We start from the raw sequence: 16,286 nt of genomic DNA, 5'->3' as shown, positions 1-16,286 counted from the left end.
GTAAGGAAAATTACTTGATTCGATCTAATCTGCACATACTTAGCCTGAAACCAAGCCGATGAACCGTTTTATATTTCAGTTCATTTGTAATTTGATTCGTTCTATATGCCCTACACGTATGAAATGTAATAACATATTTGTTATAAGAGAGAAATGTATATATATATATACACACACATAAATGTAAATAGTTAATTTACCTATTATCATCTATCTTCGGTAGCCTATCTCAGAGAAGTGCGACGGAAGAAGAGAAAGTCCGGCATGAGCGAAAAGCGAGTTCCGATAGCCTAGGAGACTGCCTGTAGGGTACCACTCAAGCAACAATGATCTGATTTCATGCTTGTCCTAGTCCACAGGCAAGTCATCCTTGGCTACAATACAACACTCTAGTCTTCATGTAGGACCTCTCTTCCTCATCAATTTAGTTTCGAATGTATCTTATTTTTTCCGATCTTATCCCCTTTCAGTATCCGGTACTCACATTGGGTCTCGAGTATTTCAGAGTCGAGCCGAGTCGGCCCTCGGGGCACCTACCGGAATTCATTTCCTTTCCCCAACGGAATGCCTCACTTGCAATGTTTTGGCCTTGGGGGACTTTAATTTATAACCAATGATCCAATCAGTTTAGCCTATCGTGGAATATATCCGGTCCAGACTATGTCACTCATCTTCAGTACCAGTAATCGTATTATTGCATGCAATCACCTCTGACTTCTGTAGTTTAGATCGTGAACGTAATGTATGTTATTACGATCAATTTCGAAAAATTCACACGAAAAAGGTTCGATATCGATGTCGGTTCGAGTGGATAATACTGTTTTGACTTTTACCTAACCCTTTAAGAAGAGGGAGACAGAGAAGAACACAATCTGTAAAGCAAATATTCAGTTTCTGCTCCAGTTGGACTGGTTTTTATTCGGACCCCACTTATGATGCAAATTAGGCCATATCTACGTCGACAACTCGGCCTTACCCTGGACGATGACACTTCGTCTGTGCATGGTGGAAGGGACACTTTGCATTTCGCGATTGGATTCGAACATTGTGTTTATTTCCTTTGACTGGTGTGATTTAGAGAGGTCTCATAAAGTGGTTTTCATTTAAGTTTTAATCCATGAAAGTACTGAAGGTCAAAATCCTTGTGCCAAGCTTCTTCTTAAAGATGGAACATTGCTGATAATTGGCTTGCATGTTCTGTTTTGTTCTTTACATAAAAAATAATAATGGGCAAGGTGAGGTGGATGTGTCAAGAATATTTCTCCGTGGCAGTTTTATATCCACCCGATTAATCATCTTTTATACGACAAATTATTAGATGGATCTAGCTCAACACATCATTCATGATCTCAACCAATAAAATCCAACCATCTCATTTTTTTAAGGTGAATCTTCACATCTTTCCTACATGCAAATGAGAGTAGGTACAAAGACGGAGCTAAGATTTTAGTTCGGGGGCAAAATATAATTAACAATAGAAAAGGGGGAAATCAAAATTTAAAGGTCTAAATTGGTAATTATTCTTATTTTTTAATGGCGATTTTTTGGAACAATGGCTTCCCGGGACCTACATGGTTCCGTTACTAAGTAGGTAGTTATTTGAAAGTTACTTTGAGAGGATAAATTTTATTAATTGAAGTCGGAACCATCAAATAATTTCTACTTTTATATGTATGGTTAGAGATTATCCAACATTTCGACCTAGATCAAAATTTAGGTTTAGTAAGAAAAAGTTTTATATATTGTGATGTGTCATAGTTTGTTGTACTTTCGTTACGATATCTATTATATTTTATTGTTTGTTAGGAGTCTCGTTTAGAGATTTTATTTATATAATGTAATTTATCTGAAAGTTAATGGTACTCTCATCCTTGGGAGGTCTGAGATCTTTGTAACTTCGGTGAACATTTATCAAGAACTATCGACTAGTGGAGAGCTGGTAGATTAAAATGTTATATTAGGAGATAGAACATGTTGTCTCCTGAGAACGTCATAAAGGTTTGATAGATATCTATGGTGGAGAATATATCTCGTCAGTTCTGGGTAGGATCAATCTGAATTGTTGATGAGAACAAATTGGTCATGTCGACCGATATTAGTTTGACTCTTCTATTTTGGGTGAGAGTCGCAACCGAAAAAGATTGTCGTTGGCCGATGTATTACTGAGAGGGTTGATCATGAAGGAGATTGGGAAGATTTTAACCCCTTCAATCATGGATGCATGAGGAGTATTTATAGTGGTCTTCACCTAACAACTCCAAATAAAACTATTATGGCTATTGATAGGTCAACTAAATAGATTTGATAGTCAAATATTAGATTTTGTTATAGTAAATCATACGAGTCTAAGGATCTTATCTAGAAGTTTTATCTATGCGTTGTAGCCTATTCGAAGGTTAATCAAGTCCTTATCCCCGTAGGCTAATTAGGAATCTTTTAGTAACTTTAATAAGTAGAGGTATCCATCTAGTATTTCCGATGACAGAAATTTGATAATTTTAGAACACCATATTGAAAAAGATATAACAAGTATCTAATAATATGTTCTAAACGTCCAAATTCCAATTAGATTAAGTTATTCATTCTAAATCACAGTAAATTTAATGTGATGATCTTATCTCTCTATGCATGTTAATACATCTTATTTTGTATGATAAATACAAATTTTTTATTTAATTTAAAATATTTGAAATCCTCTTGTACGTGGATGGTGTATTGTGAACTTTTAAATTTTTATGTATTCCTATGTGATTTAAAAAAAATTAAAAAGTATACGAAACAGGTACCCGTGACTTGAAAATGCGAGTATCTGGATTTTACGGGTACCCAGACTTAATGGGTCAGGTCACATGCCGACAATTATACTACCCGGAGAACGAAATCCCAGATACTTCGAATATCCAAAAATGCGGGTACCCGATTTTGAACACCCCTAAATTCTCATCTTCATTTCTGCATGGAGGCTAGAGTTTTTCTCTTTTTTTTGGAAGTTTAAATGCTGTTTGTAATGCTTGAAATTCTTTAAGGTATATAGCTCATATTGGGAAGAAAATTATCGGTTTATATATGGAATTCCTTCTTTTGCTTGTTGAGTGTGGTATAATAAATCCTTTGCACATAATTTCTTCATTTCACTATTCTGTTAAAAGTATATTTTCAAGAATAGTATTATCATTTTGTCCGTTTCCAAGCTTTGGGTATACAAGCGTTGAAAACACTGTGTTTTTAAGGATATCGTCCATCATAGCGATCGGGATGAATTTATTTCTAAGGAATGATTCATCACAACATAATTTACTATTTATTTATTCTATAAATTTCTTTTGATGTCTTGTGCTAACGTTTTTATTTTGCGGTATTCATTTCCAAGAATTTACATGATAAAACTATGGTTATTCCAGAAGGTAAGGGAGCAGCGTCGTGTGATTTCTGCAATGAGCAAACGGCGGTTCTCTGCTGCCGAGCTGACTCGGCCAATCCTGTTTATTTTGCGACCAGCATGTTCACTCGGATCTGCGATAATTGCGGGAACGAACCGGTTCCTTTCGATGCAAGACAGATAATCTGGTGCTCTGTCAAGGGTGATTGGGACGCGCACGGTAGTTGCTTTGTGTCGGCAGCACACGATCGCACCCTCGTGAAGGGTTCTCTGGTTGTCCGTCGGCTCTGAAGCTGGCTTCAGCGTGGGGATTGGATCTGGAAGAGAAGAAGCGTTGGACCGGGAGTGGAACGTGTGAACAATATTTGATTATGCCGGCCGTGGAATCGTGGTTTTACGAGACTGGGTTGCAGGAAATGGTGGTGCCGTACGAGAGGTTTGGCTGCTAAGGAGACATTGAAGGAGAGTCGCGGGAGCGGGAAGAGCAAACAGGTTATTTATAAACAGCTTGTGGAGCTGATGAAAAGAAGTTTAATGGACGGCGCCGGGGATGCGTTGTCGCCGACGGTGGAGGTGAAGAGAATTTAGCGTCGAACCGAACGTCGGCTTTTTGACTGAACAAGTGGTTATACAACCGTTGCCACCGCAGAAAACGCAAGCGCAACGCCAACGCCGGCTCTATTCACTTCTTTGCCAATGAGGGAAACGCAAGAGAGAACACATTGTTAACGGCGAAATCTGGTGTTGAACGATAATCGAAACGGTCGAACTCCTCAGGTAATTTCTTCTAGCTCTAATTATGGACTCATCCCTCTACAAAATTAAAATTGAGAAATCAGTCCATCAACTTTATTTTATGAGAATTTAGTCCTAGTATTTTAAGAAACCTGTATAGAGGTGTTCAAACGGTTAATTCGGTCACCGACTAAAGCGAAGGTCTATTAACTAAATTAACCGAACTGATTTTTTAAAAAAAAAACCGAATAAAGTTCGATTATTTTAGTTGGTTAATCGAATTAACTGATTTTTTTTATAATTTTAAAATTAGATTAAATTGAATATAATAAAGTACTTTTTTTATTTGGGTTAAAATTTAATTAGGTATTTTTAATGGTTCTAGTAGTTAAAAATAATTGAGTCTTAATTTTTAATGGATCTGAGCTTAAAATATGTATTTAATAACCGACAACCAGTTGATCTAGTGCAATGTGCACTAAATCACTTAAGCAATGTAGGAGTTCGAATCTCGACGATTGCGAATTGAGCAAATTGGGTTGGCAGGGTCATCCTTGTCTCTGCAGTATTCATTCTAAATTAATCGATCAATAGATCAAAAATCAGTGATTATACAAAAAATATATATTTAATATATATAATATATTTAATAATTTCGATTAATTAATTAAACCCAAAATCAACACCCTACTGAGAAGTGACAGCTATTGGGAAATACATGAACTTAAACAGCTCATTTTCGCTAATCTATGGCCTTTCGCTACTTATTTGAATATAATTATGATTTAATCATCCTATCCAATTGAATTAATTTCTCAATTTGTTCAATTATGAGTAGCAAATTTTGATAAATTAGGTGGATGGAATTCGTTACTGTATTTACGAGAGAAAAAATCAATATTACTAGCTTCAGAATTTGAAACAGTAAGGATGAGTTGGTTAGAATTGATTGCAGATTTGGGATTTTAAGCTGGGGCTGTTGAGGAGTCAAGAAGAGTGCTACCCTCCTAAACACGATTTGACTTCACTCAATAATGTATGTTCCTTGCCCATTTTCACTACATGCACCATGTTGTTATGATTCATCTTATCTTTTGATTCCTTGTTCATAATTTCGTATGTTCACGTCATATCCATTATCGGAGTTTCAACGAGTTTAACATGTGGGTGAGAAACATAGAACACCCCTTAAGAGTACTGGTGTTCTCTATTGGCATCCTGATCAGGGTTTAAATCTTGATATTGTCATCATCTCCATTAGTAGTGTAGAATGTGTAAAGGAAAACCCACCACTTATCTATATGCTTGTTTGATTCTTGTGATTAGAGAAAATAGTTTATGAGAGCTTGTTGGGTTTGCTTTTAGAAAAAAATTGTCAAAGTTGCGTAGAATGTTTGATTAATATATAAGCCAGGATTGGCCCTACCCTACCGATTAACTTTATTCACCTTACTGTTTCTTTTTGATGGGTTATTTAGATTGTTTATTTGCTCCATGTTATCTTTGTTTGATACCAAATAAACTTCGAAATTTGATTGGAAATTATTGCATAACCCGGCAATCTCCTCCTCCATAGGTGCAGTCTGGGTAACTTTGTTTTGCTTACATTAAAGACCCTTTCGAGTGTTGATTTTGGAGAAAATGCAGAATGACTCGAATAATCCGGGGGCAAGTGGACCGGCCACATGTGAGAGCAACAATCTACCAATACCAAAGCCATCTGGTTCAACTTTTGGTAACACACAGACTCTAGCAGTTCCAGTGATCTTAACTTCACCGAACAGCCTTTAATTGTGAGGCCGGTTGACCAAGCAAAGCCAACAACAGCAGTTAATAAGGCTGCTGATCGCGAGTTGCTGGCGCAAAGCAGAGGCAACGCCATGCAACGTTACAAGAAGAAGAAACAAGAAGCTATAAATCTACGCACTTACATTACAATTAACAGTTAACTATAGCTTAATTGTACTCGAAATTTTAAACTTCAAAACGATCATGTTAACCTTTAAAGTATCTAATATCGTATAACCAAGTCCTTCGGTTAGTTTTTCTATTATTTTAGTTTGGAGACATTTGATGGAATCAACCTTTATGTTTAAGATTCTTAATGAAGTGTCATCGTGTTGTTAATTCTGGTCCATTTAATCCGTGCTTGAAATATGATAAACATATTCGATATGAATCGAGTAGGTGATTTTGTGAAGGCTACTGAAGCTCCCTGATGATTAGAAGTTGCAGTGAGAGTAGGTGATTTTGCTTGGATTGCTCTGTTATTATGTATTTCTTTTGTTACATCTAAACTTGTAGTTTAGCATTTCCTATACGGCTTAATACCAAAATAAGTGTCCAAACTATACTTAAATTCTCGAATAGGTGCCTAAATTATTTTTTGACCCATCCAGTCTAACGTTACAAACGTTACCCTTTAGGTGTCCGGACCGTCATCGACGTTAATTTCCCCCGTTTAGTGACACATGTCACAATATGATGATTTTAAAAATTTTATTTAAAAATTAAATATATATATTTTTAAAGAAAAACAGAAACATTTTGTAATAGCCAAAAACTTTGAAAACCTTCGTTTCAACCCCTAAACCCACGTCGACGTCGTTAACAAAGCTCCACCCAAACTCATCTCCCCCGACGACCAAAACCCCCCATGAAATCGTGACCGATCGATGATCGATTGACTGTGAATAAACGTTTTATATCCCACAAACCCTAGGATGAAAATCGCGATCCCACACGATCTCGACGACGTATGACTAGGAGGATGATAGGGATTACGTCGACGACGGTGGGCATGATCGAAAAGGGGGTGGTAACGAGTTAAGGATAGGATTTTGAGGATTTTTTATAATTTAAGAGAAATTAGGATTTTTTATAAATATAATAATATTTTAAAAAATAAATTTCAAAATCACTATATTGTGACATATGCCACTTAATGGGGGAAATTAACGTTGTTGATGGCTCGAGCACCTAAATGGTAATATTTGTAACGTTAGACACCTGAATGGATAAAAAAATAGTTTACACCTACTCGAGAAAATAGGTATAGTGTGAGCATTTATTTTGGTATTAAGCCTTCCAATACCATCTAGTATTTTATTGTTGTTGTGTGTTTTCCCTAGTTCCATCAAATTCAGGTTCTTTACTCTTTCCCCCTTGACCAATTGAGTTTTGAGTTGTGAGTAGGTTGGATGATATAGTTCGGATCGGTTTTGGAGGTAAAAAAGTATGATTATTTTAGTCTTTTGGTTTTAAAATTTTGAACTGAACTAAATTTAGCTGGTTCAAAGTGATTTATTGGGTTTTTTTAAAATAGAATAAAATATACAAATAATCATTAAATTATTAAAATTTTAAAAGTTAAAATAATTAAATATAATGGAGTTTGACTCTAATATTCTCTCTCTCTATCTCTATCAATTATGAATTTTATATATGAATTGAGTTTGATTTAAATATAATTAAATATTAAAGAAAATCAAACCGAACACAAATTCTATTGTGAAGTTGTTTGTTCAAATATTATATTTACAAAACGCTCCATGTTAACCAAGTCATCTTCGCCATAATGTTATTATAATTAAATTTGCCCGTTTGACTGAGACTTTCATTTCCAAAAGCACCTAATTCCAATTTTATTTTTATTTTTTTAAGTTATGATGGTTATAAAGTAATATCTGTCCTAATATTTTAATCATCTAATAGCGGTCTCTCAATCATCCATGCTGCAGTTAATGCTTGAACCCAGAAACTCTTAAAAACAATTATTCTCTTAATCACAACATAATTTAGTTTGTGCGATAATTCGAGTTTTATTAATAAATATTAAATATCTATATATCTACCAAATTTGTGATTTGTGGATGTGGTATAAATCAGTGGTCAATATGTTGAATATCAACTGTGGAGGGGGAAAAAACAAACACGATAAGAACGACGAATTCAAAACCTTGGACTAATCGACAATAAAAATTAGAGCAGGTAAAGTCGATGAATCAATGCAATATTTTCTTATGACTCTCTCCTTCGCCGGGCCTATATTCCTTCCATAAGATTGTTGTCAGAGTCAACCTAATCTCCATCTTCAACTAAATTACAATTTGTTAGTTCTTATGGCTTCCCAGATTCTAGTTTTCCTCCTCTTTGTTGCAGCCACGAGTGTTTCTGTACACTGCAATTCTGAAGGTATAAATCTATATTACATGATTTATGACAATTAATGGTAATTATGTTGTCTTAATGTTTGTAATAATTATTACAGGAGATGCTCTTAATGCCTGGAGAACCAAACTGATGGATCCGAACAACGTTCTTCAGAGCTGGGATCCCACACTTGTTAACCCATGCACCTGGTTTCACATTACCTGCAACTCTGAAAACTCCGTCATTAGAGTGTAAGTTTATGTACGTATGCATGCATGCATGTATGGTATGTATGTATTAAAATGGGATTTTGATTGTTGAAGGGACCTCGGTAATGCAAACTTATCAGGACCTCTTGTCCCTGAGCTAGGACAACTTGCAAATCTCCAATATTTGTAAGTCCAGTATTTTAAAATTGGGTTTATCTAAGCAAAAAACAAAAGTTTGGGGGTTTATTTTGGCACACTAATAGTCCAGTGACTCATTTAGTAGAAATGAAATGACTGAAGGGCTGTTTTAGTATTTTAACCAAATGTTCCGATTGCCAGGGTGGTATTCAATAATAATCTCAGCGGTAGCATTCCAACCGAGATTGGTAGCTTAACGAGCCTTGTGAGCTTAAATTTGCACCACAATCAACTTACCGGCCCTATTCCTTCATCTCTTGGAAACTTGGTTTCTTTGTCGTTCTTGTAAGTTTATAGCATATGATATTACCTTTTTTTTTTTTTTTGAAAATTTAATCTCTGACAGAACTTGTTGGCGAGTGGTCGATATTGTTACACACATATCGTTATTATTCGATTCGAATATTATGAATGTTCTTAAACAAAGATGTGATTATGATCGAATATCGAAAAATCTATTTAGTTTTAAAAACTCGTTGTGTATATTAATCACAGGAAGTTGAATAGCAATAAACTCGGTGGCGTAATTCCATCAGATCTGTTCCTACTTATTCAAAGAGGCAACTTGATCGTTATGTGAGTTTACTACTTGTTAATTTCTCTTTATGTTTAGATTTGGGAATGTTCAAGATAGAACTATGATTACGAAATTAAATTTTAAAACCTTGGAATTTACGAAGAAAATAAAATTAAACCTCTAATTGATTTTGGCCTTACAAGAGAGTGACGGGTACAAGTATTTTATTGTGGATCAGGAATGTATCGGACAATATGTTTGCGGGAACCGTTCACCGAACAAATCTTACAGGTAAGGGTGAACTCGGAAACTTATGTAGAAGAATTTAGATTATTTATAAATTAAAATTTTTGTACCAACAACTAGTTGATCTAGTGAGATGGAGTACTAGATCCCTTAAGTAAGATCAGGAGTTCGAATTCTAACAATTGTGAATGGAGCAAACAAGGTTGGGAGGGGGTCGCCCTCGCCTCTGCAGTATCCGATTCGGATTAGTCGATCAATAGTTCGAATACCGGTGGTTATATAAAAAAATTTTTGTATTAAAAATTGAAATTGAGTTGATATTTTTTTAAATTTTAAAAACTTTATATCGTTATATAATTTTTACTTAAATTCATAATGAGTGGGGCCTTTGTTTCTAGGAAAAATTACATATTTAGTATCTAAATTATCAGTTTTAGTTATTTTAATATTTAAACTTTTAATTTTTTTTTTCAAAATCATACTTATCATTTAGTTTTTATTTCATTTTAATACCCTATCTTTAAAAACTTAACATGTTTAGTACCTAAACTTTTAATTTTTTTAAAAAACTTAACGTTAAATTTTGAATGATGTACTAAAATGAAATAAAATTAAATTTTAGGTATGATTTTGAAAAAAATAAAAGTTTAACTACTGAAACGAACTAACTGATAGTTTAAATACTAACACATAATTTACCCTTCTTTCTAACCTTTGTTTGTTGTATAATTTGCAGTAACAACAATAATCCAAGATCCCAGAGCCTCGTAGAATTTCAAGTAATACAAAATCAAGAGATGGCACATACCCCTTCGAGCATCTGTTGCAGGTGATCATCATGTTGATGTTTAACTTATATGATTCGATACATTCATATTAATATATAAATTTAAAATATTTTCATATTCGTGTCACGTCATATTATATTTTTTTTTATAGTAAGAATAAGAAATTGTCACGTACAATCGCATAGCCAAGAGGACGTAGGGGATTTGGCCTCTCTTGGTTAAATAATCCGATTGTTGTTTTAGCCTCTCAATTTTTTTTATAATAAATATATTTCATTTATCGAAATTCGTATCAACAAACGTCTTGTCAATTATAGATTGAACAAATACAATCAAAAATATCGAAAATAATAACAGTGACCGCATAGTGATAGTCTGATAAACAAAACCATTAACAAGTGAAGCAATGACGTACATAAACTGAATACACCAGCAGCTTCGAGCATCAAAGCGATCTCCCCTTAACAACAATCACTTCAAGCACATATATATGATAACCAACGAACCGTCTTATACAAAAGAACAAAGGAACCGGGCATCGGAAAAGCAATCAACCATGTATTCAGTGAAAAACAAAAGATCGAGAAGAAGACTAATAAAAAAACTTGTACCGAGAGTCTAAAAACCGTAACCATGATATCATTTACTAGAAAAAAGACCAAAAATTTATTATTAAAAATACGGGAAAAAAACTAAATGACAGGTGGTGACCGGAGAAGGCCACCACTGCTGTCATGAAACAAAGAAATTTTAAAAAAGAAAAATAACCTCAGTGACCAAAAATCCCATATAATACGATTTTAACCAACTTTTTCCGGATTTGCCAAAATGACCAACAAAATCGCAATGCGATCGCTAATTCGCAACGCAATCTCCATTATCGCAAATTCGCGTTGCATTTCGCGTTGCGATAGTTGGAAATCGCGTTGCGATGGTATACAATGTCGTTGCGATTTTCCCAATTCGCAATGCGAATAAGTAAATCGCAACGCAAATTGGGAAAATCGCAATGCGATACTGACTATCGCAATGCGATACTTACTATCGCAATGCGATAATACAAAATCGCAACGAGATACTGACTTTCGCAACGCGATTCTGACTTTCGCAACGCGATTTACATAGCGCCATTCATATTAACGCGTATTTTTTTTTCAAATTCCAAACACGAATTTTTTTTAATAAATCGGAAACTGAACCGTCCACAGTAATCGCAACTCATAACCTCAAACCCAAAAACACAACACTAAGTCCCATCTCCATCTCTCACTCTCTACGGCGAAATCCGTCCCCATCTCCGAAGATTTCCGTCCCCATCGCCGGCGAAATCCCTCACAACCATTCACAGTCAAAAATCCCTCACAATCATTCAGAAATGGAAAATCAACCTCCGAGGGTTAGTTTTTTTTTTTGTTGTTGAAATTTTTGCATTATTTTAGGTTTTTCATATTGAGATTGATGATAAGTTTACTGGTAATTTCAATAATAGATTAACCATTTCACTTAGATTTCTTATTAAATTCATTCGATTGCTGCCAATACTGCTAAACTGTTTAACCTGTGAAGTTAGTATTTTGTCTTTGCTTTGTCTTTTGGTTGAAGTAATGCAGAAGAATAGTTTCGAGAATGAAAATCGCAACGCGGAAATAACTATCGCAACGCGAAACAAAAACGCATTGCGATTTTCATTTCGCGTTGATTGTCTGGTCGCGATACTCATTTCGCGTTGCGATTCTCTCGTTGCGATAGTCATTTGCGTTGCGATTCTCATTATCTTGTTGCGATTTTCATTTCAACAAAAGACAAAACAGTGTTGCAAATTTTAGTTTCAAGAATAAACTACTATTATGTTTATTGTTTTGTTTTAGTATATCTTGACAGTGTAATTTTTGGTATATCTAACTTGGTATGTTTATTGTTTTTTTGTAGAAATTTTTTTCGGATTCATTGACATTAAGGAATAAAGTTAGCCTAGCCACTACAATTGCTTCGAAGCTTTCACCTGCACAAAGAAAATTGTTTGAAGAACCTGCTTCGGGCCATGGCTGAGAGTACAGCATCCGGGTGGAGATGCTAGTTTGACCCATTTGTGGCTTCAGACCATGACTAGCGATCTACCCGACAGTATACAACGTGGTGAGGAAGAGATATGGTTTCATTTTCCACCGGCGTATACTTGTTTTTGGGCGGAAGGAGTTCTGGTTAATCACTGTTCTACGATTCGGACACGATGATGTAGGTCGGTACACTCGTCATATCACCCCCCCATCATGGTTATCCAGGTTTTTCCTGATGAGTCAATGAGAAGCCGAACTTACACGTCGACGACATGAAGAAATTGTTTAATAGAAAGATGGTTTTACTCGGATGAATGACGTCGATGTTGTCCGAGTATGCCTTCTACTACTTTTGTATGTCGGCTTTTTAGGCAGAGAGGCCAGACAACCTATTCCTCAGGAGCTAATATTATTGGTAGAGGACCTAAATGCATGGAATCTATTTCCGTGGGGTTCGTATATATGGAAAGCTACCTGGACTAAGTTGTCGTCTGCCTTTGATGACCGCAAAAGTTTGTGGGGCGATAGGTCGAAATACACTTTGTCAGGCTTTGTTTGGGCCTTTAAGGTAAGAATTTCTATAAATGTTTCAAAATTATAATTAATTATTTAACAATTACTAATGTTTGTTATTATATTGTTTGTAGATTTGGATATTCGAGGCCTTTCCCGCCATGAAGACATATGCAATAAAAACTTCAAATGATATTCCCAGGGCTATTTCCTGGAAGAGGAACGTCTGTTGGATTGGGAAGACTTAATACCATATGCGACAATAAATAATGTAAGTTAACACAAATATTATCATATATAAACAAGTTATTAATATTAGACGTTTAACTTTGTTTGAGTTTTATATTTTTAGGAGGCCAACATTCCATTAATGAGACTGACACCCCGGAGGCTGAGCTTGCCACTGATTGGTGGCAAGCTAGTCAGCGTTTCTTGATGGCACGAATGAGCAGCCTCCACTTCCTCCACTTCGAGAGCCATCACCTCACCTAGAGCCATCACCTGATCGACCCGACTATACACCTACAACGAGCCATCACCTATCCCGTCACATCATCGAGCCTCTTCTCCACCATCACCTCATGATAGGCGACCGACAAAGATGCAACGACTTCTATCTCCCTATTCTCCACCTCCACGAGTCAAGGGAGTTACGTGATGAGGTCAATGCCTTGCGTGAGGAGATCGGTACTCTACTTGATAACGATGGTGCATGGCGTGTGGAGGTGTCTACTTTACGTGGTGAGGTTGCCGCTCTACGTGAGATGGTAGTATCGTTGCAGAATGAGGTTCATACTCTACGCAACGAGGTAAGTTTAAGATTTTCCATATTTAACTTGATGATAAATTTACTCGTAATTTCACTTAAATTAACCATTTCACTTAGATTGCTTAGTAATTTATTTGGTTGCTGCCAAAACTGCTAAACTTTTTACTTTAACACTGTGAAGTTATATTTGTCTTTGTTTTGTCTTTTGGTTGAAAGTTTGAATATATTTATCTTTGTTTTCACTGTTTAAATATCATGTCTGTTTATTTACTGATATTTGTATTTTTATTTAGCGGACCGATAAGGTGGATGCTTTACGGGTTTTTCTTGCACGACAGAGTTCACGCATCAGACGGCGTGCACGTGCTATTAAGTCTCCGTATACTCCAATAGTGCGAAGACACCGTAAGAAGAAGCCCGACTCGCCTATCATCCCTCAAGAGTCCACTCCTATCGTTGAAGAGGCCCCTATCATTCCTCGAAAGTCCCCTCCCACCGTTCAAGAGGCCACTGTCATCGTTGAAGAGGTCCCTCCCACCATTCAAGAGCCCGATTCACATGGCGTCATATATAGGATTCTTGAGAAACCCTCTGACGTACCGGACATGATGGATTCAAGTTGGCTCTTGTATGAGTTACCGGCCAGTACCATACCGGTATCTGAAGAGGAGAGGAAACAACTACCGGACACAATTCTGGATAACACCCTTTGGGCTAAGACCGCAGTTGATTTTTATCTACATGAGCGAAGCCAGGGGTGTTTCACTGACATATGCAAGCTCAATGATGATATCTATTTGTTTCTTGATCGGTCTTGGTGGGGCGTATTATTAGGGGTCGAAGACAATGGCTATTTCGATGGAGGGGTAAGTCTTATATTTTTCTTATATTGTCATTTGATTATTTTTTTTGTAAATTTATGTAAGTTACTAATATATGTCTTTTTTTGTAAAACAACATATCGATGCGTGGGTGTCACGTCTTCTAATAATTAGGAAACTTAAGGAAAATAAAAGAAATACACGGTATACAATTATGCCGACGTCTTTTAACGCCGTTCACTTGAAGCAACGAGATAATCATTTGCGTTGGGCAATGGACAAGCTAACTTTATCCTGCATGGTGGGAGGTCGATAAGGTTAGTGTTTATTTTAGATTGAGTTTAAAGGTATTCATAAATAAGTGCGCAAATGAATGAATTATTACTTATGATTGCAGGTGTTTATCCCTGTTTTGGAACGTAACCATTGGCTTCTCGTCGAGCTTCAGATCCCATCCCTTAAGGCAATAGTATATGACAGCATGATAAATTACATATCATTGGCTGATTTAAGAGATATTATTAAGGGATGGAGCTCTTATTTGGCTAAATACTTGGATGCGATAAATTATTGGACTCGTTCTGGAAACAAGAAGCCAAAGAAGCTCAATATTACAGTTAGCAGAGACGAGACCGCACCACAACAAACGAAAGGACCCATAGGAGATTGTGGTCCTCTCGTATGCTTGGCGTTGGACCGTTTGATCACAGGAAGTATAAAGTATCTACCTCCCACCGATATAGATAGAGCTGCAGTAGGCTTGTGGTTTCGACATTATATGGCTAGATCGATATATACGAGACGCTGCCTACCTGCATCCGCGTTATAAAAATCCATAAACAATTGGTATGTTTTATTCTTGTGGTTTGAAATGTTCGGTTAAGTACCTAGAATTCAATAATTTGCTGTTTGTAGGTTTTAGATGTGTAGAAAGTGTTGTTTGAGCAAATGTTTGGTTTATGCAGGTTAATCTCAGAAGTGAGCTGCGTGAAAATGATGTGGCTACAAAGTTGATTCAATAGAAGTGTTATTTTCTCTAATAATTATTTCTTATTTTTTGATTGTTTAATTGATTTGTAAAAGGTGATTTGTAAAAGTTGATTTGTTTAATTGATGTTAACATAATTCTTATTTGTGCTTGTTTAATTGATTGAAATATAATGGTTGATTTTGTTGATTTCAATATGCATTATGTTGAAGGCAAAAAGTACTATCGCAATGCGAAATGAAAATCGCAACGAGAGAATCGCAACGCGAAAATGAAATCGCAACGCGAAATTAAATTCGCGTTGCGATTTTCATTTCGCATTGCGATTCCCTCGTTGCGATTTTCATTTCGCATTGCGATTCTCTCGTTGCGATTTTCATTCGCATTGCGATAGTAATTTCCGCGTTGCGATAGACATTAAGATGATTGCCTATTAAGTAACAACTGGAACAAATCATAGCAATTTTCAACTCAAGTTACTAATACATGCCTAACTGAAAATGTTAAAAGTTCACACATAAAATCTACATAATACAATGTTTGCATTTAAATCACCTAAGTTAACAGTCCCAAAAGGTGAAGCCAGTTGTGATTGGGATTTTAAAGATGATTGCGATTTTGATTGCCTTTTTCTTGACACCATATGAGCTTTGGATTTTGATGATGATCCATATTTTGGTAGAGGAAAAGATGATTGTGATGGCACTGGTGATCCACATATCAACCTTGTATGACCACTTTCCTTGCACCGACTACATGTCGATCTCTTCTTCTCTTCACCCTTAGACGGTATACGATCGTGACTTTTTAGTCGGCCAGGTAGCCTTCTGTCCATGGCTGGTGGCAAAACTGTTTGTAAGTCATCTGGTATGTCCCACTCAGAAGGATGTGAAATAGGGTAGACAATCTCAGCA

General features: G+C 36.0%; 1 protein-coding gene and 1 pseudogene across 1 annotated transcript; both read left to right on the top strand.

Annotated features, from left to right (window-relative positions):
* Positions 1–3,377: 3,377 nt before the first annotated feature.
* Positions 3,378–6,305, top strand: LOC120176015 (annotated as a pseudogene).
* A 1,930-nt stretch (positions 6,306–8,235) lies between these two features.
* LOC120175995 (leucine-rich repeat protein 1-like) lies at positions 8,236–10,288 on the top strand. Its single transcript, XM_039182517.1, has 7 exons — positions 8,236–8,308; positions 8,385–8,517; positions 8,590–8,661; positions 8,815–8,958; positions 9,169–9,249; positions 9,429–9,481; positions 10,173–10,288. Exons 1-7 carry the CDS (start codon positions 8,236–8,238, stop codon positions 10,205–10,207), a joined length of 591 nt encoding a protein of 196 aa, XP_039038448.1. The 3' UTR covers positions 10,208–10,288.
* Positions 10,289–16,286: the final 5,998 nt, after the last annotated feature.

The sequence above is a fragment of the Hibiscus syriacus genome, unplaced genomic scaffold, assembly GCF_006381635.1.
Source record: "Hibiscus syriacus cultivar Baekdansim isolate YM2019G1 unplaced genomic scaffold, ASM638163v2 tig00112225_pilon, whole genome shotgun sequence".
Lineage (NCBI taxonomy): Eukaryota > Viridiplantae > Streptophyta > Magnoliopsida > Malvales > Malvaceae > Hibiscus > Hibiscus syriacus.
This window is presented reverse-complemented; position numbering and strand designations above follow the sequence as displayed.

Excerpts from the sequence above, each read along its gene's own strand:
- LOC120175995 (XM_039182517.1), top strand. The coding sequence starts at position 8,236 with ATGGCTTCCCAGATTCTAGTTTTCCTCCTCTTTGTTGCAGCCACGAGT. Across the intron at positions 8,662-8,814 it reads CTTGCAAATCTCCAATATTT|GGTGGTATTCAATAATAATC; the intron begins GTAAGTCCAGTA and ends TCCGATTGCCAG. Across the intron at positions 9,482-10,172 it reads TCACCGAACAAATCTTACAG|TAACAACAATAATCCAAGAT; the intron begins GTAAGGGTGAAC and ends TATAATTTGCAG.